The 25764-nt window shown below is 33.4% G+C and overlaps 1 protein-coding gene across 6 annotated transcripts; it reads right to left on the bottom strand.

Annotated features, from left to right (window-relative positions):
- Positions 1 to 445: 445 nt before the first annotated feature.
- Positions 446 to 24638, bottom strand: LOC131928438 (rap guanine nucleotide exchange factor 4). 6 transcript variants are annotated; one of them, XM_059284470.1, is made up of 32 exons: positions 24609 to 24638; positions 21667 to 21861; positions 21400 to 21488; positions 14954 to 15096; positions 14181 to 14269; positions 13835 to 13981; positions 13400 to 13460; positions 12409 to 12488; positions 12089 to 12220; positions 11616 to 11712; positions 11252 to 11435; positions 10785 to 10930; positions 10474 to 10550; positions 10219 to 10286; positions 10036 to 10114; positions 9602 to 9711; positions 9425 to 9513; positions 9045 to 9123; positions 8715 to 8865; positions 8444 to 8538; positions 7988 to 8109; positions 7666 to 7812; positions 6821 to 6918; positions 6119 to 6244; positions 5593 to 5682; positions 5400 to 5491; positions 5091 to 5181; positions 4511 to 4649; positions 4288 to 4352; positions 3036 to 3090; positions 2323 to 2377; positions 446 to 1413 (listed from the first exon to the last, which is right to left on the bottom strand). In XM_059284470.1, the coding sequence occupies exons 2-32, from the start codon at positions 21694 to 21696 to the stop codon at positions 1341 to 1343; spliced, it is 3099 nt and encodes a 1032-aa protein (XP_059140453.1). In that variant the 5' UTR covers positions 21697 to 21861; positions 24609 to 24638; the 3' UTR covers positions 446 to 1340. The 6 variants fall into 6 exon arrangements, with proteins under 6 accessions (XP_059140453.1, XP_059140454.1, XP_059140456.1 ...); XM_059284471.1 differs by having other exon boundaries at positions 24621 to 24637; XM_059284473.1 differs by having other exon boundaries at positions 21667 to 21768; positions 24614 to 24635.
- Between the last annotated feature and the right edge of the window lie 1126 nt (positions 24639 to 25764).

Consider the following 25764-nt stretch of genomic DNA (forward strand, 5'->3'; position numbering starts at 1 on the left):
GCCAGAGAACGCTGTTGATTCGATTTAGTAAATGATGTTAAAAGCCTGCCATATCCACAGTGTATCGTACTCTTTAAAACGAAGATAGGCACCACATTACTCATGGGGGAGCCTGGCGCGTCAAATCATCGCCTGCCGGGGTGCCAAAGGATTCCATTCAATGAGTGATTATAGTAACCCATCGTGTCCATAGTATAGGCCTGCCTATAGGCAAATTTTAAAATGAACGGGGCATCGGCGGATGCACCTGGTGCAATTTTACCGTGGAAACAAGTAGTACCAACCCTATGCAGGATGCCCAATCAACGGCTAGCTTGAAAGGGCATTAAAATAAGATTAAATAAAAAACTAGATTTATATTTATCAGATGTTCTTAAAGGTAAAAAAATAACAACAAAGATGACCTATATATGTGTACATTTTGTACTAAGTTACTGTACCAAAACTTTGAATTAAAAACAAACACATTTTTTTTAAAAAAATCATTATTCAATGATAATGAAATCAATAGTATTAGTTGGTAAATAACAAAGAAGGTTATACATCAACTTCTAGTATTGTTAAATAACAAAGCAGGTTATAAATCAACTTCTAGTATTAGTTGGTAAATAACAAAGCAGGTTATACATCAACTTCTAGTATTAGTTGGTAAATAACAAAGCAGGTTATACATCAATTTGTAAGAACTGAGATTAATCTCCATTTGTATGACAATTAAAATAACAATATAAAGGAAAAGAGAAAAGATGAACTCTAAGCCATGACTTTTGGAGACAAGATTGGACCTAACCCCATCTTATAGGCCTAGATAAAACAAAACTTTTCACAAACTTTAAACTTTGTCTTGGTATCATGTGTTTACAGCTTCCCTCGCACATTCTCTCTTTTCAATACTACTTCATGGTCAATAAGTAGCTCACATTCTGTATCTTAAAATAGGCCTAAAATTCTCCATGTTCTCCTCATAGTGCCTCTTACTGTAACTTCTTATAGAATCAAATTCTTGATATTTTATTCAGTGCAAGTTAATGAATGTACTTAGCTATTAAACACAATCACGAACACAATAACTTATCAAGTTTCATGTTAATGTAGACAGAGTAAATTGATAGTGCACCATAAACATCTCTCCGTAATACAGTACATATTTAAAATGATGGTAATAATTACATTAAGAAGAAGTAAGCCAGATGTAGTTTACATCCCAACTTCTATAACCAACTAAAGCTAAGTCCTTATTAGCTTGGTGTTTTAACAAATAGGGCCAGCAAAGATTTTGCAGAAAGTTTTTGAGATTTCTCCCAAATCAACAATTTTTCCAGAAATGTATCTCAGAGCATTTATCCTTTTCTTGGTTCACATTTATGGGATAAGTTAGTGAGAATCCTCTGATTATCAATGACATGCAGGTTTCTGAATACAAATTTATTAAGTTTTAGTATTCAATCAAACAAACAAATAGCATGATACAAATGTTAGAAAACTGCAAACAACCAAACCAATGTTATTAAATATGGCTGGATTATATTTATTTTCAACACTACACTTTACTCTGTTGCAGAGGCTCCAAAACTTTTATGCTAAATTTTTAAAAATTCACAAGCAAATGCTGCAGGAAATCTAATTTATATTTCTTTATAAACAAACACTATACACACATATACTGGGTATTTAACTCATAAATAAATAACACATACTGAAGTCTGAAGGTAAGACATTACATAACAGCATCCACAGTAACTTACAAAGTACACAGAGGAAAACTAGTAATGTTTACAGAGAATACATTATCTAATAACATTCAAAACATTCAGATCAGAAGGACTCCATCACTTCTTTATGTAAGTTTATAAAATATTATGTGTTTGGAATCCTATCTTTGTGTTCCACCTCACTAGTGTCAAAATTATTAGGTATGGCCGTATGGACTAAATATACACGCGAATAAAATTAAGCGTAACGTTTTCCTCTAATATTAACAATTTGTTATAATTGATGTGATAATTTAAAATAAAATGCTCTTATTCCAACTAAAGCTTGCATTGTCTAGATTTCAAGAGGACACCGGTCAGTTCCTTTTTGAAGCTTTCACCACCCACAATATTATTCTATCCCCTGTCCCTTAATTTGTCAACACCCCTTCCTAGTTTTGGAACCACTGCTATAGAGCAAAAATAAATGGCAGGATAGCATTATGTACCAAGTTCTATGCAAGACAAAAAGAGTGAGTAAGATTTAAGTATCTACTTACAAAAAAAATCTTACAAGTTAAGCAAATGTATACAGAAATCAAGTGAGGAGGAAGAGAAACTGAATTGTTACCTGATATAGGACTTAATATCTGCTGATGCCTTCATTGACTCAGGTGGCTCAGGTTCTTAAATGGTAACAACAGTATTAGAAGTAACTTTTAAATGGTAACAACAGTATTAGAAGTAACTTTTAAATGGTAACAACAGTATTAGAAGTAACTTTTAAATGGTAACAACAGTATTAGAAGTAACTTTTAAATGGTAACAACAGTATTAGAAGTAACTTTCAAATGGTAACAACAGTGTTAGAAGTCAAGTAACATTTAAATGGTAACAACAGTGTTAGAAGTCAAGTAACATTTAAATGGTAACAACAGTGTTAGAAGTCAAGTAACATTTAAATGGTAACAACAGTGTTAGAAGTCAAGTAACATTTAAATGGTAACAACAGTGTTAGAAGTCAAGTAACATTTAAATGGTAACAATAGTGTTAGAAGTCAAGTAACATTTAAATGGTAACAACAGTGTTAGAACACAGTCAAGTCAAGGAACTTTCTATTCTTATTGTGCTAGATGTTTTTATTTGTTGAATCTTGCAAGCTAAAAGTAATTAATGGTAAATTTAGAAAGAGCACTTAAATGTTTTATGCCTCCAATAGAAGATTGATAGTGTTTCCATCTAAAAATTATCTTTTCTTTCATCTTAATATTTTAAAAAGCATTAAGAAGAAAACTGAGTGTTACTGTTAGACAAGATGTGATACAGATGTGTAAAGAAATTACCAATTTGATTCTGTCTACAAAATTTGACTGTCCTCAAAGTCTGTGCTATCATGTGCTGGAAACAAAAATGTAAATAAAAAAAATCAGAAGTAATATATTTCAATGCCTGATGTTAGGGTGCCACTTGACCTCCTAGTGTTTACAGTCCCCTGGGTAATAATGACAGCCAGAAGATGTCAGGCCCCACTTTTACATTTTTAGTTTTTTTGGTCATTTTAAAAAATTTATTCTTAAGTGAGTAGTTTTATTTAGCAAAATCTGCTTTCATACTGACACAATTAAAACAATGGACACTACATCTTTGTTGTACAATTGTTATGTTAGTTTGTATGTCCTATGTGCAGGATTTACAGAAGAAGATGATTAGGTAAGATTACACTTTAAACACCATACAACTGTAAATGTTTTCCAGAAAGCTTTGCTACTTTCAAAGATAATTCAATATATATTTGTACCAAGCCAATATACATCAATCAAGATAATTCAATATATCTTTGTACCGAGCCAATATACGTCAATCAAGATAATTCAATATATCTTTGTACCAAGCCAATATACGTCAATCAAGATAATTCAATATATCTTTGTACTAAGCCAATATACGTCAATCAAGATAATTCAATATATCTTTGTACAAAGCCAATATACGTCAATCAAGATAATTCAATATATCTTTGTACCAAGCCAATGTACGTCAATCAAGATAATTCAATATATCTTTGTACCAAGCCAATATACTTCAATCAAGATAATGTGTCCAGATAATCTTTAGTTTGAATTGTCAGCCACCTGAGCAATTCCCTTAGTGCTCACCATCTATTTCATTGGGAAAAACTGTTGCAGACGACACACTTGTAAAGTCCCGGGGGTCACAACAACTTGGGGGAAAACTAAGTTTTCCAAAGCATACAACAACAGTGCAATAGGACAACTAGTGGATGGCATACAAAACCACGTACAAAGACTGAGAAACAGAGATTTTAGTGTATGTGAAACAATGAGAAACAAAGATTGAAATGTAAGACAAACATTGAGAAACAGAGATTTAAATGTAATTGGTTGAAAAGATAATGACTGCAGGAAAATTATGAATTTATTCCTCCTTTCCCCCTAAAAAACCCACTATTGCATTTAATAAAAAGTTTGTTGCAATGACTGGTGTATATTTGTCAAGATGTGTTAGTATGTACATGAGAATATTCATTAGCTATACAGAGCAATAAAAAGAAATGGCTAGAGAATTGAGACTTACCATTTTCTCAAAGTTGACCATGTTATCATAGTATGTTTTATTTCCTTCATTTGTAAATGTCATATCTGCAGTTTTAGAAACATTGTGCTAATTATCCTTGATATAGCTATAAATGTTTAATAAAACTGTACAATGTAATTACTCAATCATAAATAAATCAAGGCAAATACAATTTTTTTTTTAGAAAAATTGAAACAACAGTATAGTCATCAAAACTACAGACCTTTAATTAGCAGCGGCATAAATGGTATGATTGGACTAGATAGTTTGCTGACAGCCAGTCTGTAGCACCTGTGATTGCGTGCAGGCTCCATAAATGTTTCAAATTCTGAGAACATTTTCTTTGCTTTGCCAGGTAGTTTCTGGTTGCCATAAAAAGTAGAAACGAATTAGAGATAAATATTGACACAAAAGAAAAAAAAAATTATATAGAATAAAAAGGGACATTTTCTGAGCACACGTAACTATCACTGAGGCACATACAAAATAAAAGGCTAACTATCTATCAACAAACTGAGAAACAAAATCTATAAGTAAATGTTTTCAATGGTTTCACAAAGACAAAAATGATGTCTCTTAGTGAGTGTTGTAAAATCATGTGACAACCCAATGAGTGAGTGTTGTAAAATCATGTGACAACCCAATGAGTGAGTGTTGTAAAATCATGTGACAACCCAATGAGTGAGTGTTGTAAAATCATGTGACAACCCAATGAGTGAGTGTTGTAAAATCATGTGACAACCCAATGAGTGAGTGTTGTAAAATCATGTGACAACCCAATGAGTTTGTTTTGATTGACTTACCTCCCATGTCTGTGAAAGTCTGCTGACTGCTAGGTGACCCAACCCCATGGTTATAGCAAAAAATGCATGGAAGTTGTTCATCTCCTTGCAACTGGTAAAACATTGAGATTTTTTAGTTGAATTTATCACAAAATGGCAACATTTTTGCAACTAGTAAAACACTAAGATTGTTTAGTTGAATACATCACAAAATGACATTTGTTTTTTAAAATTGTATTTTTCAACCTGAGGTTTAAGTAGGCCCCTACTATAAATTGAAGTGTAAAGAAAAAAATGAAATCACAGCTTTTACTGCTATAAATGACTTACTGTTGAGCGAGTTTGATAAACTTTCTGAGTATCTGGACCCTCTTTCCTAGATTAGTGACTAGTACCATCTCTGTCACCACCCAGTACTGAAGCTAAAATATGAAGAAATCAGTGTACCCAACATGCACCTAAAATGTCCTCTAACAACTGCATATCTTATAAAAAAAGAGAATATACAAAAAATATAAATGACCTGTTCAAATCTTTTCAGAAGTTGTTCCAGATTGGCTGAGATTCCTTCAGGAAACACAGTCAGCCCAAAAACTTTAGTCAGCATCTCTTGCTGAAATTTTTTTAATTTAAAAAACAATGTACATCTACTAAATCCAACGTTCAGTTCACTCAAATTAATCTTTGAGTTAAAAGCATAAACATGAGCTGATATTTAGCGTTCTCAGAAAAAAAAAACTGTGCAACGGAAAACTGTGCAAACAGAAATAGCACAAATACAAACTAATTATACTAATAAGCTTAAATTTTGTCATATTGCAGGGAGTTAGTTTTATTAAGCTACAGTGTACATGTTAATGTCTATAAATGCTCAATTTAAGAAAAAAAAAGCCCTTGCGTACTTTTGTGTGTGCAGTTTTTTGTTGCACATCTTTCTGATCACCAATATTTAGGTAGTGTTTTGTTTCATGAGCATAAGTAGTTCAGTATATACAAGTAAAAGTAAATAGAATCATTAATAAAGAAAGAAACCTGAGCTCTATTCCTACCTCATGGACAGCAGTAAACAGTTCCCAGTCATACAAAGTAATTTGGTAAGCCAATTCTTTGGTGCTCATTAATTCTAGCATGACTGCAGTGCTGGAGGTTGGGCCTTCTTGCTCAGGGACTGGTGTCTAATGGTGGCACAAGGGAAACAACCAAAGAAAGGAATTGGTGTCTATGGTGGCACAAGGGAAACAACCAAAGAAAGGAATTGGTGTCTATGGTGGCACAAGGGAAACAACCAAAGAAAAGAATTGGTGTCTATGGTGGCACAAGGGAAACAACCAAAGAAAGGAATTGGTGTCTATTGTACCACAAGGGAAACAACCAAAGAAAAGAATTGGTGTCTATTGTGGCACAAGGGAAACAACCAAAGAAAAGAATTGGTGTCTATGGTGGCACAAGGGAACAATCAAAGAAATAAACTGGTGTCTATGGTGGCACAAGGGAAACAACCAAAGAAAAGAATTGGTGTCTATGGTGGCACAAGGGAAACAACCAAAGAAAGGAATTGGTGTCTATAGTAGCACAAAGGAAACAAACCAAGAAAGGAATTGGTTTCTAACACATGAACGTGAATCAAATGTTATAAACACTGTGGCATAGGACACCACACTATGAACATGAATCAAATATCTACAAGTTAACTCAAAAATTTTCAAATAAATCCTACACATGAGGGTTAGCATAAAACAACAGCCACTCACCAAAGCATCTAAATGTTCTCTAGGGGCAATAAAAAGTCGGCCATTTAAACTAAGTGACATCATGATGCAGCGGTCCTTCTCTTTGAAAACTATGCGTTCTATAAAGTGATACAAGGAAGATAAGCAATATTAACAATTTTCTACAGTATCAATGGCTAAACATCTATACAACACTGATCTAATTAACTGAGAATGTTAAAACATAAACAGCCCTGCAACACTGAAGAGATGCCTGGAAGAAACAATGTGTAAGTTTCATTTGAAGAATGGCATTATTTTAGATTTTAGATTATCCCCTGATTATCAGCCGAAAATTTGGACTAAAAATCTTAATCTAGCACTGTCAGACCTAGTGCAATCGTCCAATTAAAAAGAAATGCACATATTTGAGTGTCTGTTTGACCTAAGTACTGTAATTCTCAACTTAAATATGAATAAGAGGAATGAACACGTCAGCTGTTTCCGTAGATGTCATTTCCGTTTTTCTTCCTAATTTTTTAAAACTTTGTAAAAAGTTGTCAAAAAATAAAAAATTGGCGGAAAAATTCGGCAAAAATGAAATCAGCTGATGAAAATTGCAGCTGAAATGGTAAAAAATGGGTTTCCGCTAAAATTCGGAAAATTCACATCCCTGATTTAAAAACATAAACAGCTAAATAGCACTAATGAAATAACTGTGAGAATGTTAAAACAAAAAAATTCAAATGCAGATTTTACTCTTATAAAAAAAGATGCTCAACTGACACCAATATTCCTGAAATCTTTCATTCAAATTGTCAAACTTCAGCCTCCTTGTAACGACAGAGTATCATTTATTTTCCCAACTATGTTGAGTAAAAGCTCACCTCCATTTGATTTCACTTCACACAGCACAGGGTCATGACCTAAACACAATTTGTCCCTTGCACTGAGTACAATATCCTTAACAGTGGAGTTGATGGGTAATCTGATAGTTGTGTATGTGTGATCAGCACAGTACACTTTAAATATATCTGAAGAAGAAAACATAAATAATAACAGAAATTACAATATAATGTGTTTTTAAGATTCATTGTTTCTTCTTAAAATATGTTGACTACATATATTAAATATCTTTTATTTAAAATTGAGTTGAAATTATTATTAAAGCTAAAATTAATTTTAAAAAATGAAATGATGTGATCATACATTCATCTGTTGGCTTAATAACACTTTTTTTCTCAACATCATTTTCATTTAAAGCTGACTTTGCTTGACCTTTTCTACTCATAAACAAAGACTTTTTCTTGGCTGGCTTGCCACTCACAGAACTATAAGAGGAACATGATTTAATTTGTACACATCACAGAACTATAAGAGGAACATGATTGAATTTGTACACATCACAGAACTATAAGAGGAACATGATTTAATTTGTACACATCACAGAACTATAAGAGGAGCATGATTTAATTTGTACACATCACAGAACTAAACAAGGAACATGATTTAATTTGTACACATCACAGAACTATAAGAGGAACATGATTGAATTTGTACACATCACAGAACTATAAGAGGAACATGATTTAATTTGTACACATCACAGAACTATAAGAGGAACATGATTTCATTTGTACACATCACAGAACTATAATTTTTTACTTCTTTCTGATGTTGGTGATTGCCAGCAGAGCCTCGTGATCAGGTATGAGACTTGAATGAGCTACACAGTCTTGATAGACAGATCTGGTCAGGGTCTGGGCAGGAGAAGATAAGACAAGTCAATATACTGGATAAAACACAATAACATGCACATCCTTACTAGCTACTACAATTGTTGTCATGTAAACATGATACTGTTTTAACTCTGGAGACTTCAAACACAAATGAGTAAAAGCTTTTGTCTAACAAATGAGCTTATATGAAGAATGACCTCAAGAAAATCCCCAACAAAAGTTGATCCATGAAATTTATCTGGCTCAGTGTCATGCCAGGCCAGGACAAACTGGAGGACACACTTTTTCTGTGACTGGACAAAGTCACCATCATCTTGGTTGTCTTTTCTCTTGCTATCAGAGTGGTAGCTGGGTTTCTTTTAAGGTTATTGCAGTATGTGATGGTGATAACAACATAAACTTATACAAAAGGAGAATTACAAGTGTAATTGTCTGTACAAGTTACAGAGGAAGATTCACCCTGATAAGCTTTGAGAAAAATTAAGTTGAGTAAGAAAATAGCACCACAAAATTTGTGTTAAGGATACTAGCTTAAGAGGGCTGAACACAATTTATCATCAGGGAAAAAAATGGAATGTGTAAGTAAAAAATCATCCAGGAACATGTCTGAAAAGAAATTAATTAGACTTGTTTGTTTGAATTTTAGTACAATACCACATGAAATGCAATTCAACAACTCAATTTTTGCAACAGTATTATAGTATCAATTTTAATATTGATATATTTTTAAGAGAAATTTCACAATCAGTAAACTGCTTAGTCCAATAACTACCAATTATAAAACAAAATAAGAAATGAAATTTAAGAAAAAATAAATGTGTTAACAAGACATTCAAATGTTTGAAACACAATATAGAAAGAAAGAGTTGAATACTGATAATTAAAGAAGCTCATTAAAAGCTTGTACCTATAACTTGAGGATCCTTCTTTTGTTCACTTCTGGTTTCTAGAAGATATTCCAGAACTTTCTCTGGTGTCCCAGCCATCACTGAGTATCTAGTGATCAGTGTTTTACATATACAGACATCAGTAAACACAAGGATTGACATGCATCTTACACTTTACAATTCTGGATGAAACTTACTTGTATTCTGAATGAAATGAACCATTCATGTTCACAGCCACTGGTATTTTTTCAAGAACAAGAACATCTTGTCCATGCTCTTTCAGTCGTACTGTATTAGCCTCAACATCCTGTTCAGCAATGGGGGGAAAAAATTATAAACTCATTGAAGATTTCAATCTTTTTAGTTAATAACAGGAGAGACAACTCCAAAATCAAACAATGGCTGCCTTGCAAACTGTTCTTGTTTGTACACAACAGCTATGGAAGTATATCCGGAAGGAAAGGCAGGCTGAAGTTGGAGTCATGGGCCATATTGCACATAGTATGTTCACACATAATATATAATTGTCTTGGAGGTTATATCCTCCCAAATATTACTAATATGAACAAAGAAGAAGAGGAACAAGAAAATAATAACCACATTAATATTGTAATTTTAAAATCTACTTTACTCTGAGTATTCTGTTAAAGTCATCTTTGTCAACACGCAGAAAATGACAGTTATCCTCAGCAAGAGCAATTGTAGCCGCTCTAAAAAAGTAAAGTCAGTTTTTAATTAAGTTATATTTAATAAGACAAGTTGAGGTTAAGTTATGCCTTAAAGGCTGACACTACGTATCAGATAAAGTTGTTACCGTGGAGCGTCATTCATTAAGGCCAACTTGCCAAAATCATCTGCTTCTCCCAGTACACAAACCACACCCTAGAACAAAATATTTTTAACTTTATAATGGTACTGGAAATGTCTTAGTCTAATTTATATAGTTTTTCAAACAGCTCTTAAAATCTGTTGTTATTTTCTTTAGGCAAAACAATTGTAAATGACTATAGAACCAGTTTGATACAATTTTATTGTTTGCTTTGGTAAACTAAAGCATTCAGGTGTTTACCTTTCCATAAATAGAAACATTAACAGATCCTTTAAGTATGATGTACCATGAGCGACCTTCATCTCCTTGATTAAACACTGTTAACAAATAATAACTGAAATAGTAATCTATTTTAAATTTGATATTACTGTAACCAATTTATTTGAAATTTGAAATGACTGTAACCAATCTATTTTAAATTTGATATTACTGTAACAAATCTATATATAAATTTAATACTACTGTAAAAATGTATTTTTGAATGGAAGATGTGGATAAGAAAACCAGTGAATGAAAAAACAAAAGTCAGTACTGCTGAGAGAATGACTTACACACAGCACCAGCTTTTGAATGAGCTTCAAACATAATGCAACTGGCCAGCTCCCTTTTGACTGTGTAGGAAAGATGTTGAAGTGGTTTGATTTGCAGCAGCTCCTCATAAATTATTCCTATTTCATCCTGGGTGCGTTCTTCTGGCCTGTATTCAAACATTAATTTGTATTCATTAGTTTATTGGCTGAGAATATCTGATTAATTGTTCTTAAGCTGGCATAGGACATGGCTTGCTCATTTCTATAAAAAGAAACTATTATTTCCCACTTGACTTTTGGGCCTTGAAAACAATGAATATATAGGGATTGTGTGGTCAGCACTACATGGAGACACCTTTATTTTCTCCTAAATAGAGCTAGGTAATGTAGTGACATCCTTCAGCTACAAGACTAGCTAGAGTTCAGGTACCCTTGACATTGTTATTGTGTACTGTACATAAAAAGTTTCAAATGATTTTAAAAGTTACATTTTACGCAAGATCATCCTCATTGATGCGTCAGGACTGACTTGTGCCAAAAAAGACAGAACATCAAAAAGATCATCTTCTGCTCTATCTAGGTCCAATTCATTTGGGACATAAGCAGATCCTTCTTCATCTTCAAGGAATCTATAAAACAGGTATTTGTCCAGGAATGGATGCTGTTTACAAACTGAAAAATTAGAACTGTGTGTTACAGTAATCCAATCTGTAAGTTGATAAGAAGAAACAACAAAATGGTGTATTGTGGGTATGGACATGTGTAGAAGTTGATCAAATAACTAGACACTATGAAGCAAATGGTGTATTGTGAGTGTGGACATGTGTAGAAGTTGATAAAGTAATTACACACCATGAAGCAAAGCTCCATCCTCTAAAAGAGCTTGAAACATTCCAACAGCCAGCTCTCTACAATCCACTCGTGGGAAGATGCTCATTATCCAATCCACCTTAGAAATAAAATTCTTTCTTTATTCTCAGGTTTGAAAAAACATTCTCAGGTTTGAAAAAACATTCTCAGGTTTGAAAAAACATTCTCAGGTTTGGTAAAACATTCTCAGGTTTGATAAAACATTCTCAGGTTTGATAAAACATTCTCAGGTTTGGTAAAACATTCTCAGGTTTGATAAAACATTCTCAGGTTTGATAAAACATTCTCAGGTTTGATAAAACATTCTCAGGTTTGGTAAAACATTCTCAGGTTTGGTAAAACATTCTCAGGTTTGGTAAAACATTCTCAGGTTTGATAAAGATATACAATTGGATGATACTCTCCAGCTGAGGGACTTAACTTTTAATTCAAGACAATGTGTAGACATGTCTTACCATTTCTGATCCTACCATACACCTTTTGTATGTGCGGAGGTGATACTTTCTATCACGTATCATATGAGGATACTTGATCATTAAAACAGTCCGCAGAACCCATGAAGCATGTGACATTTTTGACGATGGTTCCTATATCAATTATATTAAGTTGTATCATTATTGATGAAGATTTTCCCCTTAATGGATGCATGTAGAAACTTTATTTCAGTAGATAAATTGTATTCCTTAATCAAACAATGCCAAATTTATTTCAAAGATTTTTGGTTAAAATGACTCATGTAACAATATTTAAGCCTACACTGTATGGCACAATTTACCAAAGATATAGGTGCAGCAGGGTTGGGTACAATTTCCTGGAGGTCAAGGTCCTTTCCTGTCTGAATTCTTCTCATGTCATCTGAGAGAATTTAAAATTTCTTCAGCCAGAGAACTTTCAAACAAGAATCTAAAAATCTTTAGCTTGTACAAATCCTACCAAAGCTTTACAAGATTATCATCATGCCCTTTTCTTAAGATATATAACTACAAAAGTAGGCCTCTTCTGTAAAATTGTCATGCTAAATAATATTCTGTATACAAAAGCCAACTTTACTTGAAATCAATTACAAACCATAAATAAAGTAAATAGTGTTCAATAAAAAAATGTATTATTTATTGATAGAATATAATGTACCCATATTTAAATATTTCCAAACAATAATGCAGCAGTCAAAACAGTAAGATAATTTCTTACCACTCAAACAATAACGCAGCAGTCAAAACAGTACAGATAATTTCTTACCACTCAAACAATAATGCAGCAGTCAAAACAGTACAGATAATTTCTTACCACTCAAACAATAACGCAGCAGTCAAAACAGTACAGATAATTTCTTACCACTCAAACAATAATGCAGCAGTCAAAACAGTACAGATAATTTTTTACCACTCAAACAATAATGCAGCAGTCAAAACAGTACAGATAATTTCTTACCACTCAAACAATAACGCAGCAGTCAAAACAGTATAGATAATTTCTTACCACTCAAACAATAACGCAGCAGTCAAAACAGTACAGATAATTTCTTACCACTCAAACAATAATGCAGCAGTCAAAACAGTACAGATAATTTCTTACCACTCAAACAATAACGCAGCAGTCAAAACAGTACAGATAATTTCTTACCACTCAAACAATAACGCAGCAGTCAAAACAGTACAGATAATTTCTTACCACTCAAACAATAACGCAGCAGTCAAAACAGTACAGATAATTTCTTACCACTCAAACAATAATGAGCAGTCAAAACAGTACAGATAATTTCTTACCACTCAGATTAGGCAGGTTTGCTAAGGCTGTAAACGCAGACTCCATTAGTTCTTTATTTCTCTGGAAGAGAAGATAACTTATAAATGTCCTGACTAAAAATCTACACACTTGAACCAACTGTGTTCCTGTAAGCACACATAGAGCCAGCATCTCATAACAGCTTATTTGGTGAACCCAATAATTTTATAATGTAGGTGACATTACCAATTGTTAAAAAATAGGTTGTTTTTTACTCATTTTTTTCTGGACAGCTATTCAATAATCATAAATATTTTATTTCAGTGGTGTCTCACTAACTTTATTCATAGTTGATATAAGAATAGAAAATAACTGAGTTTTGATTTGGTTAAATGATTATTTTTGAAGATCAGTTTCAACAAAAGTTGTTTGTTACCAAATCTACCAATGTTGACCAGAGAGCTTAGAGTATTTACCTCCCACAAAACTTTGACATCTTTTAAATCAAACCATAAAAGTTCTGTGACAGAGCTTGTGACCACAGTCATCTGGTGAGGATCTTGGGTCAAAATTCCTTCCCCAAATGATGAAGCAGGCAACAAGGTACACAGAGGCTGGCTTGACTTGAGTCATTCATTTGGGGAGGATCAAGATTTATTATTTCATTCAATCAAAACTCTAAATGTAGGGCTAACTATATAGATTTGAAGAGATATCTAATCCAGTGAAATTATTATTTTTTCATTAACAATTTTCTGAGCTATGTTAGCATCTAACTAATGCAGGCTTATATCTCTGTACTTTAATGCTTCAGCAACTAACCTTCAATTTGCTGTTTTCCATTAGAAACACAGACAAAGTACCAGACAAAACAAAATACCAATTTGTACCATGTTCCCCTTGGCGAATCACTGAAACCAAAATAAGAAATATGCTAGCCCTTTTTGTCAATAAATACACATCTTGACTAGGCCTTTGGCCAATATATACACTCTCAAGGAATCAACCAAGTCCCAGAAACAAACATGACACAAACTTGACTTCAGAGTTGCATTAGTTGCAATAAATGCCTAATAAATATTTAGGTATGTAACACTACAGCTCATGTATTTTATTTTTGGGTCTACGCAACAGTGTGTGTTAGCCATTATAGAACAATCACTGCAGTAGTAGAACATTTAAAAAAAAACAACATAAGTCTATCAAGGTGCAAAGAAAATTATTTTGTTGTTTTTTGTCAGAATGTACTTAACAGTTAGTATGTGGGGGGGGGGTGTCAATTCTGTTCACCACTGTCCAGTTACTATGCCACTGAGGTGAATTCACATGTTTCACTTTGGCATAAGCTGCCCAGCCACCTTTACTTTCTCTAACATGAATCAGATACCCATTAGAACTGTGTGGACTCAGGGACATTGTTCAAACTTTAGCCTGGGATCCAAACTCAAAACTTAGGGGTTAGCATGCATGTGCTCTACTAAAAAACCACACTGTACCTTAAACCATAAACACCTAAAACTCCATCAATTTCAAAGCAGGTGATAAAAGTAATATTAGTAACATCAGAAAAAGTAAAATTCATCAAATAAACATACCAATCACATTCTCTTCAATTTTATCATAATGTGCATAGCAGCACATTTGCTGAAGAAGAGTTGAATTGAATTTTTCCATAACATTTAGATCTTTTAAGTGGGCAAAAGCTCGATTAACATCCTCAGCACTTCTATCAATCGGCCTAGTGTAAGAGAAACGTGTGAAACTATCTTAACTTTTAATAAAAAACACATAATTCACTGAGCTAGTTAGAAGTGGGAGACAGAATAGTTATGAGACATAATGATGTGTGTTGGAGGGAGGGGACTTTATGTGACCTGGCACTAAACAAATAACATTCACCTTTTTATAGATAGTTACTATTACAGCAACATGCATTACAACAACATAATACAACAACATGCAATACAGCAACACACATTACATTAACACACATTACAACAATACCCTCTACAACAATACACTTTATATTACAACAATACACATAACAACAACATACATTTTAACAACACAATACAACAACACACATTATAGCAACACACATAAAAAACACACTACAACAATACACATTACAACAACACACATTACAACACACCTTACAACAATACACATTACAACAACACACATTACAACAATACTATAACAGTGAAATGTTGGTGGATTGTATCTTGGGAGTGTGTGTTGTAAAAGGAGATTGCATCAGGGAGACAGTGGCTGTGCGCATGCGCGAAAGGAACAGGAGAGAAAGGAGGCAAGAAGATGGCGTAGCTTGACTGAACACGCTGCCGGTGTGAAAACAAAATAAATATGAAAACTGCAAAAGAAGGCTTGTCTTTTGATTTTGCATGTGTGATATAAAAGGTAGGAGAAAGGCCTGTGACATTTTGGTGTCAGAAGTGGTTGGTGCTCAGCACTGTCAAGGAAAGAATTATATCTAGATTTAGTATTGTAACTGAATAACTTCTTGCATCATTACGATGGAGTTCGAGTTCTATGCAAAATACAGTGAAGTTGCTGATTTGTTAGGATACACTGGGGCTGAGAAGGCAAATTGGGTAGAAAAGAAGGTAGCTGATGAAAAAGTTAAAAGGGAGGCTGAGAAAGAAAAAGTTAAAAGGGAGGCTTATAGGGAACTAGATCTAGCAGAAGTTAAAATGGAGGCCGAAGACAAAGAAAAACAAAGACAATTAGAAGATGAGAGAAAAACAGAGAAATTAGAAGATAGAGAAAAACAGACACAGCATGAGTTAGAGTTTGAAAAAAATAAAAGTAACCAATCTCAAGTACTATTCACAAACGGAGAGACTAAACATGAGTCAACAGGTTTTTCTGCTTTTGAACTGATATATGAGGTAAAGCCAAGAGACCCATTAACTTTATTGAAACACAAATTATTAAATAAACAGGAAGAGGAATTTGATCCTCATGAACTAGTAAACCAGACTAGAGAGAAAATACTTTATGGTGTCCAGACAGCCCAAGAGAATGCACAAGTAGCCAGTGAAAGACACAGAAGTATAAAAAACAAACATAGATATTTAAGAACTTTTGAAAGAGGAGATTTAGTTTTTGTCAAACTGCCAGACAGAAAAAAACATAGATGTATTTCAAGGACCTTTTGAAGTAATCAAGAAACTATCTGATGTAAATTATGAAATAAACATAAAGGGAAATAACACTCCTATACACATAGACAGAATGAAGAAATTATATGTAGAGCCAGAGAAACTGATAGAAGAGGAACATATGGCCTGTACTATAATAAGTGAAAGCTGTAATACACAAGAAATTAAGACGTATCATATCCCAGTGAATGAGAAAAACATAATGGACAAAATGATAAATGAATACAAGGATGTGATTACTACAGAAATGGGTTTTACTGAAACAATTCAACACAAAATAGAATTGACTGATTATAGTGCTATGAAAGGGAAACATTACCAAGTACCAGTTGCTTATAGAAAAGCTGTTGAAGCAGAACTGGATTTTCTACTTGAGTCTGGGCAAATAGAAAATAACAGAATCAGCATACTCATCACCCATGGCGATAGTAAGAAAAAAGAACAACAAAGTAAGGATATGTTGTGACTATCAAAAGTTGAATAAAAGGACTAAGATAGATGCTGAACCCATGAATGATCCTAAAGACATTTTGGAAACTATCAGTAAATCCTCAATTTTCACCACTTGTGATTTGAACAGAGGCTTCTGGCAAATAGGACTGGAAAAGGAGTCAAGACATCTAGCAAAGGTCTATGTCAATGGAAGGTGATGCCATTCGGACTTGTGAACAGTACCGCCACGTTCCAAAAATTCATGAATAAAATGACAGAGGGAATGAAAAACTTGGTCTTCTTTGTGGATGATATATGCATACATAATAACACATGGGCAGAACACATAGAAACACTAAAAGAACTACTAGAAAGACTTAGAAAACATGGGGTTACCTTAGCACCAGAGAAACTGCATGTGGGAGTAGATACAGTAGAATTCCTAGGATTTAAGGTTGGAAGTAAAGAAATTAGACCTACTTGTTAGGATTGTTACATATAAGTATTTACGTAGATTTAGAGTAGCGTCCCTTTTGTTTACATGTTTCCATTAACCTTTAATCTATAGTCTATTTTAGTATATTCAGATCAAAGAATGTAAATAAATAGTACACACACATTTTGTAGCATAGGAACGATTGGGAGGGAAGTGACATAGAGCGCAGAAAACTTAGATGTTAGGCGGGGTATAAAAGGTAGGGTTAGGATTATTAGGGGGTCCATTCTCTTATAGGCATCCTAGGTTGTGTGATATTATGATACAGTAGCTTATCTTGATGATATTTGTTTATTCTCTAAGAACTGGGATGAGCACATCACTGGTTTACAGGCGCTTTTCACAGCTTTAAAAAATAATGGTCTAACAGCAAGACCCAGTAAGGTTGAAATTGGCATGACAGAAATCCAATTCTTAGGTCACATGATTTCGTACCAAACTGTAAAACCTGTGGGCGAAACGTTAAAGCATATTCTAGACATAAAAATTCCTAAGTCCCTAAAAGAAGTACGTAGTTTGATAGGGCTGTGCAACTATTATAGGAAATTTATTCCTAATTTCGCCTCACTGGTACACCCAATCACAGAGTTAACTAGAAAGAAAGGAAGGTACAAGGGTATTGAGTGGACTAAGGAATGTGATGATACATTACATAGTATTAAAACGATGTTTGCGGAGCAGCCAATTCTAAGGCTACCTGATCTAGGCAGACCTTTTCTTTTGGCTACGGATGCTTCTGCTTTTGGTATCGGTGCCTGCTTGATGCAGGAGGTAGATACCCATCTACATCCTGTTGTATACGTTAGCAGGAAGCTATCCGAGTCAGAAAAAAATTATGCTACGATTGAGAAGGAATGTTTGGCGATCGTGTGGGCCGTAACAAAGCTGTCTAAGTACCTATCGGGCACACATTTTACCTTACTGACCGACCACTCCCCCTTGGTAGCATTAGAAAATAAAAAACTTCATAATGCTAGGTTGACTAGGTGGGCACTTATCTTACAAGATTACAGGTTTGACATTGTACATATTCCTGGGGCCCAAAATGTTATTGCAGATACTTTATCTAGGAACTGAGGATATTAGGGGCTGGGAGAGGGTCATTTAAAGGTTTACAATTAATGCTGTATTATGTAAATATATGATGTTTTAAGATGATGATACTGTTTGATTACATGTTTGCATTACAATAATTATTGTGTTTTAAATTTGAGATAAGTAGATGATGAATGTTAGTATAAAAATTTTTTTGAAGGAAAAGGTACATTGTAATATTTGTAAGTTAAGATGCATTCGAATTATGACTTAGTGACTGAATATTGTTAGCTTGGTATGTTTGTTTATTCCTATTAGCGCCTGGCTGTCTCAAGTTGTACAAGCTACCATATTGACTCAAGAAGGAAGACAAGATTTGTCTCTGTCTATTGGTGTATATTATGTCCTAGCTAATAACATATTAAGGATATATTATTAGCTTTATGGGAGGGGGGTATGTTAGGATTGTTACATATAAGTATTTACGTAGATTTAGAGTAGCGTCCCTTTTGTTTACATGTTTCCATTAACCTTTAATCTATAGTCTATTTTAGTATATTCAGATCAAAGAATGTAAATAAATAGTACACACACATTTTGTAGCATAGGAACGATTGGGAGGGAAGTGACATAGAGCGCAGAAAACTTAGATGTTAGGCGGGGTATAAAAGGTAGGGTTAGGATTATTAGGGGGTCCATTCTCTTATAGGCATCCTAGGTTGTGTGATATTACAAGCAATAAAAGTAACGAATTGTGAACGGACTTCGTGTTGGTTTCTTGTCGACCCTGTCCTCAACTCACAACACTACTGAAGGAAATAAGGACAAAATATTAAATATCAAAACTTCTAGTACAAAGAAAGAAGTGAAATCATTGTTTGGACTATGCAATTTTTATAATATTTTGTGGATAAATATGCTGAACTTACTACTCCTTTAAGATTTTACTTTCAAGTTTTAAGATGTAACATCAGTTATCATGCATATATAACCTGGTTTAGTGGATGTAACAATATAATTTTCAACCACTTTAGTTGTATCACCAACCTCAACAGTTTAAAAAATTTATTTCATTGATTAGCTCTACACATTCCTTTTTGGCTAACAAAATCTGTTACTTTTTATGTTGTGTGCATTGGTATTTAAGCATCAGTGATATAAAGTATAGCTACCACCACTGAGGACTACTAACATACATTACTTTACATGTTATTGATTTTTTTTTAAAATGTATAAGTTAGAAAACCATTTAAATTAAAGCATGGAGTTTGTTATCATAATTTGTTAACAAATGTTTAGTTTGTTATTGGACCTTGTATTTTGTTAACTGATGTTCATGAACATAACAGTTGTGTATTTTTGTGCACTTTATATGGTAATGCTAATGGATCCTATTGTTGTTTAAAGTTGTATTCAATTAACAGAGCTTAACTATGTGTTTGGAATTTTGACTTGGTAAATATTGCTTTCATAAGGAAAATGGATTTGTCTAAGAACATTATGTCAAAAAAGCTAACTTGTAAAGGGACAGCACAATACACTAGCTGAATTTTTTATCAAGACAGATTGCAGATGAAAAAACAAACATGGAACTGACTAAAGAAAATAATGACCTGAGACATATCAGCCAATTCTTATAAGGAAATTTTGAATAATTTAGTATGTGATGTGTACTTCCAGAGAACATTAACATTTTAAAAATGTGAGCAAGATAGGAATAAGTCATAAAATGACTTGTATAAATATGTTTTACCACTATTTTAATTTAGTAATGAAACTGAACATACATTTTGTTGTATTTTATGATTTGTATGTATACTGTATATCTTGTTAAGTAATGAACATGATTATGGTAGTATGACCTGACAGATGTGGTAATTTACATATGTTATGATGAGGAGTTTACCTCAGCCAGTGAAGTAGGGAAATCAAGGATATGATTTGCCCATGGGAGCTATTACATAGCTATAATTTTGTTCTACTAGGAGAAAGTTTTCCTCAGTTAGATTTATTTTGAGATACACTAAGAGGCAATATTCCTTAGTGAGGTTTAATGATTTCTTTTGTTTTGTTACACTAAGAGGAGATGTTCCTTAGTTAGAGTCATTTGTTCTTACTAAACTAAGAAGGTTTACCTAAGTTACAATTTTTCTTAATGGCGATACTTATAAGATAAGTGACGCTTTACATTTTGCCATGTATTTTATGAATATCATTGTTTTAATTTAAAAAGTGTACATATAAAATAATTTAGGATGTTCATTAGCAAGTTTCTTTTTCAACATGATTTTCATTTCACTGTTACATGTATAATGAAGATTCTATAGTGAATGTCATCTATATAACAAAAAAAATTAATAAATTAATTTTTTTAAAGGGGAGAAAGAGCGTATAACAGTGAAATGTTGGTGGATTGTATCTTGGGAGTGTGTGTTGAAAAAGGAGATTGCATCAGGGAGACAGTGGCTGTGCGCATGGGCGAAAGGAACAGGAGAGAAAGGAGGCAAGAAGATGGCGTAGCTTGACTGAACACGCTGCCGGTGTGAAAACAAAATAAATATGAAAAACTGCAAAAGAAGGCTTGTCTTTTGATTTTGCATGTGTAATATAAAAGGTAGGAGAAAGGCCTGTGACAAATACACATTACAACAACACACATTACAACAACACGCATTACAACAATACACATTGCAACAATACACATTACAACAACACACTTTATATTACAACAACACACATTACAACAACATGCAATAAAGCAACACACATAACAACACACGTTTTGTGGACAAATTATGAAGGTAAAAAAAGAAATCTAATTCTAGTGGTGCTATTTCTGGATGACCTAAATGAAATTTAAATTACTGCCTCATTACATTTAGTGTTTATACATTACCTTTTTAACAATCCTGAATACCATTTAGAAACTGCAGTTTTAAGTTTTGGTCGGCTTTCGTTCCTACCAGTAGGCATGGATGATATATTCTATATAAAGAGAAAACAGAGTTTTTAATGTTGAAAGAGTTTGATCAATTTAAAAAACTGCATTTACTAACATGGCCACATTATGCTTTACGCTACACAAATTCTACAATAATATTAATACTAATAGAATATCTATTAGGCCTAGTAAATTAAGTATAGTAGACTAGACAGACCTTACCTTCTCATGTTTATGCATTTCTTCACTCATTCTGGATTGATCAACCAAGACACCACGGTTCTATAGATCTATCTATTCTTGATCTAAAGTAAGTTGTCAACACTACGTCACAAAGTTTAACAGTTACACTATAGTATAGTGTCAGTACTATTACAGAATGAGTATAGAATAGCCATAGTCATAACTTACTCATCACTGTAGATTAGAATGTAAATCTATAATGTTTAAATTTCATTCAGGCAGAATTTTTATACCAGTGTCCGATAATAGAATCTTCTTTAAAAAAGGGGTGTTAGGTTACTGGTAGTTAACTAAAGACACACATTGACACATTGCTGGCTAATAACCCTGTCCCAGAGACGTAGCAAGGGCGGGGCAGGAGGTGTGGACCGCACCGGGTGACACCATTTAGGGAGTGACACCAAGGCAAAAAATAGCAAAATGTACAGAAGAAGAATGCTTTTTGCCAGTTCCATTAATATTAATTAAAGCTAAATAGTCTTTTAAGTACAAATTGACTATTATTACAAAAGGGTAGTGATGACACATTGAATTGTCATTGACGTAAATTATTAGACGTCTAACAGCTAAGTATTATAAGTAAGTCTAGACTCTAGAGTAGAGTCGAGGACTCTAGAGAGTCGTCTCTAGTCACTCTCTAGATCTAGTCAGAGTCTAGTCTAGAGTTAGATCTAGAGATACTCTGCGTTCTGAGATATACTTAGCCTCACTTACTTAGTCTCCTCTTACTTAATTAAATAATTAATAATTATAATTAATAATGGACACAAGCGAGAAAAGTCTCAAAGGTATTTGAGAGGTGCATAAATTAATTTAAAAATCTTGCACGGCGTAGTTACAATTAATATGGTTATAAAATCCTGTCTGTCTGGTTTCTTTCGGACTTTACTAAAGATTGGACGTATTTGATGTTTTTAATATTTTCGGTAACTAAATAAAAATTAAAAAAAAAGCAAAAACAATTTGGTTTTCACGTGTAATGGCGACATAAACAATGGCATCCTGCTATTGGATAGGCCGACATAAATTTTATTGTACACATTGTAAGCTAAAAATAGAAAACTAGGTCATGGGGTTTTAAATTTGCATTGTTATTTAAAAACTTGATCTGCAAAGTTTTGTAAACAAATAGTAATCGATCACTAAGTTACTGTACAGCCAATCAATATTTGTCTTACGAAAGTGAAACATCCGGTTATAACGTAGGCTTGATGAAAATAAATAGAAATGTAGCCTTAAATTATTAAGCTTAAACTCAACAAATTATTTTCAAGTTCTCTGGATTTGCAACTATTATAGCATTTATTCTAAAAATATAAAATTTCTAAATTAACTCTTTAAGACCGTAACGACGCTCCCAGCGGTCGGTCCGCCGGCCTGCCATACCGTAACGACGCTCCCAGCGTCCGATAAAAATTTCTCTATTTAATTCGTTGTTTTTCAGAATCCAAGTTTTTAATCGTAAATCTAGGTCATGATAACGCTAGAGCGGCCATTTTTCGTTGTATTTACTTCTTGTAGTTTTCTCGTTAGATCGATTTTGTATTTTATAGAATTTTTTTGTAAAACAACTCGAAAAACGGCATTTTTTAACACTGCGGAATGCCGTTCAGCGGTAGCGTCTAAACGTTTACGTCGCCGCATTATAAAATTAACGAAAATTAAAGTATTTATACTAAGACTAATCCGATCCATGATTTTTGTAGATAAATGGACGTACTTTCGTTTTCTATGAATAAGAACTCATGAAAAGTTATTCTTATTATTAATTTTCCCGACAGACGCGTAATTTTTGCACGAAAAAATCAACTCTTTATTTTTTCTTCTTTAAATCTTATTAATTATCTTTCTTCAATAAATAAATAATTCCTTGAAGTTTATATCAGTGTGTAGGGTATTCAATTACGATTAATGTTTATCAATAATGTGTGGGGTTTAAATTAACGGGTAAAAAGATATGGGTCATTTAGCCGCAGGGGTGCTGAAAAAAAATGAGGGAAAAAAAATAATTCCGGTAAAACGTGAAAATAATTACGGGCTTAAAGAGTTAATTTTAGGCTTAAGTTTTTTTTTTTTTTACGGTCTAAATCTAAAAAGCACGTTTTTATTCCATGACAACAACACTATGGAAGGAATCTCGTCAACTCGCTTGTCTCCATTAGCAGTCTTGGTAATCTATCGTTTTGGGTATGTAAAATCGCCCGCGATTTGTAATGTGAAAAACAGGTGACTCCTTAAATTTTAATAATTATTTCACATTTTGAGGAGGATTTATGTTTTAAAAAATTCAAAAATGTTTCCTTGATTCATTTATGTACCTGTTTTTAAACAATTGAATTAAAACTTTTCCGTAATAAATGAAGACTAGCGATGTTTCCAACAGATGCAACCATGCTTATTTACTATAGCAGCCATCTTGTCTAAGTTTTATTTTTATAAGCCTTTAGCGCCAGATTCAGGGGGAAGCCACTCTATTTTACAAATGGCTGCTGTTTATAGATCTATAGCAAATCTTGCTCTCAGACACTGCTGTTTAAAGTTAATTTCTGGCCTATATCGATATATTTAGCCATTGATTTAGGTTTATTATTCATTTATCTATAATATTTGACACAAATATATGACAATATACTTCTATTAAAGCCTTGACAATGAGGTAACGTTTTCGTACATAAATAGCCGCGGGCGATTTTACGTACCCAAAACGATAGATTACCGCAGTCTCCTCCTCACTCTACTCTAGTGACAGACTAGTCTAGAGTCTAGACAGTCTAATAATTATATAGATCTAGATCTATTAGATTTACAATCTAAATATCTAAATCTGGAATCCTTAATATAATAATATACGTTAATTATAAATAGTTGGTGTAATTAATAACATTCAATCAACCCATTTCTAGATTCTAGATCTACTCAACTCTACTGTTTACGTTTTCGCTTAATAAAGTTACACTATCTCAAGAACTTTAACTCTCATAGCTCAGATCGTGACGGTTATTTCCCTTATTAGTTCTTCTACCTACAAGATTGTTAGTAACATTTTACACGTTAACGTAATAATAATAACGAGCCGGCCCGCGGCATAACATACGCCGCTATTTAGTTGTTTCTAATTTTCAATAATTCATAATATGTGAATTCGGCAGTACCAACGCTGACACTGAAAATATTTCTTTAAAACACTATAAGTAGCTCGTTAAGGACCATAACCCCCCCCTTCCTCCCCCCCCTCCCCACCCCCCCTAACTTTAAAATCGTTGGCTCTGCTTGTAAACATTTAGAGTGAATACAGCTCACTAAAACCATGTAGGGGTGGGGAGGTAGGGAGAGCGTTTGCAGCTTGTTTTCTAACGGCTCGAAGAAGAGAATTATATATATAGATAATATTTATAATAATAATAATAATAATAATAATCATAATAATAATAGGCCTAATAATAATAATAATAATAATAATAATTATTATTATTAGGCTATTATTATTATTATTAGGCATATTATTTATAATAATTTATAATTTATAATTATTATTAGGCCTATTATTATTATTATTTATTATTATTATTATTATTATTATTATTACCCTAATATTCGGCTGATATAAATAATAATATTATTAACCTAATGTAGGGCTAATAAACAGGGCCGGCGCTACATCTGGGCGAACTAGACGGTCGCCTAGGGCAGGGGTCGGCAACCTGCGGCTCGCAAGCCGCATGCGGCTCTTTTGATATCAAGATGCGGCTCTCCAGCTCCTTGAACAAATACTAATAATCTTATTTAAAAAATAAAATATTTGATATAAAAAAAAAATGTTTGTGGCTCTTTAAAACCAGGGAAATTTTGAAAATTGTAACTTTTGGCTCTCCCGCTTCAAAAGGTTGCCGACCCCTGGCCTAGGGCACTGTCCGTAGGGGGGCGCCAAAATGGGTTGGAAAAACAAATTGAAAGTTTGAGGGGGGGTGCTAATCGACAGTTTGTCCACGGGCGCCGGGAAGGGTCGCTACGCCTCTGATAATACGGGGGCACGAAAAAAATTGTGGGGGGGGGGGGGGGGCGCTTTTAATAAGTTTT

Source organism: Physella acuta, unplaced genomic scaffold (assembly GCF_028476545.2).
Source record: "Physella acuta isolate Inbredline_101_S28 unplaced genomic scaffold, ASM2847654v3 ptg001503l, whole genome shotgun sequence".
Taxonomy (NCBI): Eukaryota; Metazoa; Mollusca; class Gastropoda; family Physidae; genus Physella; species Physella acuta.

Bases quoted from the DNA above. Each gene is read 5' to 3' on its own strand.
- LOC131928438 (XM_059284470.1), bottom strand. From the start codon at position 21,696: ATGAGTGAAGAAATGCATAAACATGAGAAG. The intron at 14,270-14,953 runs GTATGTTTATTT...TTTTGGTTTCAG, and splicing joins AATTGAAGAGAATGTGATTG to TGATTCGCCAAGGGGAACAT. The intron at 2,378-3,035 runs GTAATTTCTTTA...TTACCATTTAAG, and splicing joins TTGTAGACAGAATCAAATTG to AACCTGAGCCACCTGAGTCA.